Below are 3357 nucleotides of genomic sequence, written 5' to 3' on the forward strand. Positions count from 1 at the left end.
CTGCTCTGCTGAGCAGTCACACTTGTATGGAAGGATTCAGGACAGATGTAAAAGCCACAGTCCCTTCTGCATTTTACTGTCCTATGCAGAAGAACAACATGCAGTGTACTTGCTGACTCTGCAGTCAGCCTCTGGATTAATTTTTTTTCCCATTATTTTTTCAGACAATTGGAACTAAGCCTGTGGCTCACATTGACCAGTTCACCCCTGACATGCTGGGCTCTGCTGAGCTGGCAGAGGAGGTCAACTTGAACGGTTCTGGGAAACTAGTAAAGGTGAGTGAGACACAAAATGTTAATACCCACTTAGCATCTGTCAGTTATATTAATAACTGGTAGCTTTAATGTTTTTTACTGTGTAATTTATTACATTTAAGTACCTACTTCTAAGCTCTGAGTAGCTACTGACTTTGGCGGTGCAGTGGCTTTGCTTGGCCAGACATCAGTGCTGTTACACAGTTTAAAAAGTGCCAATGGCAGTGTCTTTTTGTCCCAAACTTTAATTTTTTTCCCCAGTGTCAGTATTTGGTTTTATGTTTTAGATTACAGGCTGCACAAACCCTGGCAAAACTGTGAGCATCGTGGTACGTGGATCCAACAAACTCGTCCTGGAGGAAGCCGAGCGCTCCATTCACGATGCCCTGTGTGTCATAAGGTGCTTAGTGAAGAAAAGGTAATGTCTCAGTTTGGTTAATTAATGACACATAAAGCCTGATGGTGTGTGCACTTCAGTGAAGCGAGGTTTGATGGTCATTTCTGTGCTCTCAGGGCTTTGATTGCTGGTGGTGGAGCCCCGGAGATCGAGCTGGCGCTGCGGCTGAATGAGTACGCACGGACACTGAAGGGGATGGAGTCCTACTGTGTCCGTGCCTACGGGGATGCACTCGAAGTCATTCCCTCCACCCTGGCTGAGAACGCAGGGCTCAATCCCATTTCCACGGTAACAGAGCTCAGAAACAGACATGCCCAAGGAGAGAAAACAGCTGGCATTAACGTCAGAAAGGTAATAAGGGGTTAGAATACCTGGGTATTACAGGAGAAATGCTTAACCTTAGGGCTGGACTAGTGAGAGGGCAAGTTGGTGCTGCATAGCAGTAGCCTCCTTAAAAGTAACAGAGGGAAATTGCAGCTTGTTCTCTTACAAGCTTACCCTGAGCATTGGTATCAAACGCCGTACCCAAAGGACAAGAAACATCTCATGTCTCTACAACAGCATTTCAGCTACAACAGTAGATCAGTTTAGAATGACACATCAGTATGATCTGCAGTGGAAGGTGTTTTTAAGCTGGGAGTAGCACCACAGCTTCTTCTCAGTTGGCACTCTTGACTTTTTCTGTTGGCTGATTTTTACTGGATATCTCAAATGCCTGGGGGGAGAAGATGTGTGCTGTAATGCCCCTGTTGCAGATGAAAGCCCTGTGATAGTCTAGGAGTTGACTGCCCTCAGGATTCTGCTAAAATAAAATGTGCTAAATGTGACTGCAGTCTGTCTTGCACAAAGTGAAGGCTCCTTGTTCCCCTAGGGTGGCATTTCCAACATCCTGGAGGAGCTGGTCGTGCAGCCTCTGCTGGTGTCTTTGAGTGCACTGACCCTTGCGACAGAAACCGTGCGCAGCATTCTCAAGATTGATGATGTGGTGAGTGGCGTTGGCATCGTGGGTTGGGTTATCTTTCCTTCACAAGCACCAGGATGTTGTCATTTGTTTGCTGCGCTTCAAAATACAGCTACTGTGTAGAGTGTTCTCAGTTTGTGTGCTGCTTAAGACCATTCAGCCTTTTAATAACTGCAGCTAAAATTAAATGCACTATAAATACCACACCATAAAGCAGGGAATTAGAGTCACTAAAACCCCAGGGTCTTTAAACAAAGGAGGAATTGTGATGTATGCTGTGATTTCTTCTGCCTGACTGTGTGCCCTCCTTGCAGGTGAACACTCGAGGGTAAGCTGAGCAGAGAGGTGGGGACCATGGCCTCGAGCTCCTGCCCTGTAGCTGGAATATGGATTCCTCACCAAAAGCGCCTGTGTGAATTGTCTTAAAGTCCACCAAGACTGATGTACTTTGATCAGGTTTAACTTAAAAACCAGTTGGTTTTCAAAAAGAAAGTGCTGTTTTATCAATAAACACGCAGTAGTCTACCTGAGTCTTTGCTGTATAATTTTGTTAGAATTTGCTGCATTTGGTTTTCTGTGTTCCTCTTTATCTCTGAAATGTTTAAGGCAACTTATTAGTTCTAGTGATATATTCTAAAAACACCCTTGAAGTGCACTCTAGTAACACTTAGCTGGCTTAGAGCTGCTCCTCCAGAAGCTTTCCCTAAGGGAGTGGTGTTACTGCCCTTAAGGATGCGGGGCTAGAGAGGAGGAGGATCTTTGCAGTGGGAGCACATCACATTCCTTACTCTCCTGAGGTCTGCAGTGATTCCTGATGCCATCACATGACCCAGAGTCCTACAAAGGGTGCTCTTCACTCTGTCTCTTCCCCCTGCCCCCAGACTGATTGGTTTTCCCAAAGCTGGCCAAGAAGTCAAAAGTACACTGTTCTATAATAAAGCAAATTAGCTTTCCAAATTCTAATTCTTAGCCTGACATTTTGACTTAACCCTTTCATGTCCATTATTGCCGTATTGAAACAACCCAATTCCTCTGTTTAAAGGAGTGTATCTTCCATTTCTTCTCACATTTCCATTCATGATTGGCTGGAGCTGGAACTTTTGAGTGAACTTCCACCATGGTGTTGACCTGCTGTTACTGAAATAACTTTCCTGTGACTTGCCAAGTGGACCAAACAGAATAACTCAAATACTAATTAATAAATTAGACAATCGATTTAGTCATTAATGTTCTGCATTAATTATTCATTGCCTGTTTAAAATAGCAAAAATTGCAAATGCTGCCCTACCCCACAGGCTCACATCCAGCAATGATCACTTAGTTTAGGTGCTATGATTTAAAGCTTTAATCCCCCATTATCAGAGAGTTACAATTCTTGACAATTACAAAAGAATTACAAAAATTGTATGTGATTTCATACACAAAAATAATTTGTAATTTCACTACAGTAAATAGGTCCATCCATCATTAACACCTCTTTGTAGAGGCAGAATGTTGCTGCTTATCCTGATTTAGGATAGAATATTCCTAGGACAGAATGTTCCTGCTTATCCTGGTTTAGCCTTACTCTATAATTGCTTACCTGAAGTACAAACTTCAAGACGGAAAAAGCTTCTTTAATAACTTGAGGGTGCAAAAAACGTGGGCTCGCCAGTGAGAGTTACAGGTGCCGACTAAAATCCTGCAAGAAGTTACCTAAAAATCCGCACGGGCGGGGCGCGGGGCGAAGCTGCAGCCCTGCCCCG

At 43.9% G+C, this 3357-nt stretch overlaps 1 protein-coding gene across 1 annotated transcript in view; it reads left to right on the plus strand.

Moving 5' to 3' along the window:
• The window catches only part of CCT4 (chaperonin containing TCP1 subunit 4), an 11276-nt gene extending 9134 nt beyond the window's left edge, over positions 1-2142 (plus strand). Inside the window, exons 12-16 of the mRNA XM_017745224.1 lie at positions 165-275; positions 542-672; positions 768-1002; positions 1523-1636; positions 1927-2142. Of these exons, the coding sequence (XP_017600713.1) occupies positions 165-275; positions 542-672; positions 768-1002; positions 1523-1636; positions 1927-1944 (609 nt within the window). The 3' untranslated portion in view covers positions 1945-2142. The remainder of the gene's footprint in view (positions 1-164; positions 276-541; positions 673-767; positions 1003-1522; positions 1637-1926) is intronic.
• Positions 2143-3357: the final 1215 nt, after the last annotated feature.

This window comes from Corvus brachyrhynchos, unplaced genomic scaffold (assembly GCF_000691975.1).
Source record: "Corvus brachyrhynchos isolate BGI_N302 unplaced genomic scaffold, ASM69197v1 scaffold69, whole genome shotgun sequence".
Taxonomy (NCBI): domain Eukaryota; kingdom Metazoa; phylum Chordata; class Aves; order Passeriformes; family Corvidae; genus Corvus; species Corvus brachyrhynchos.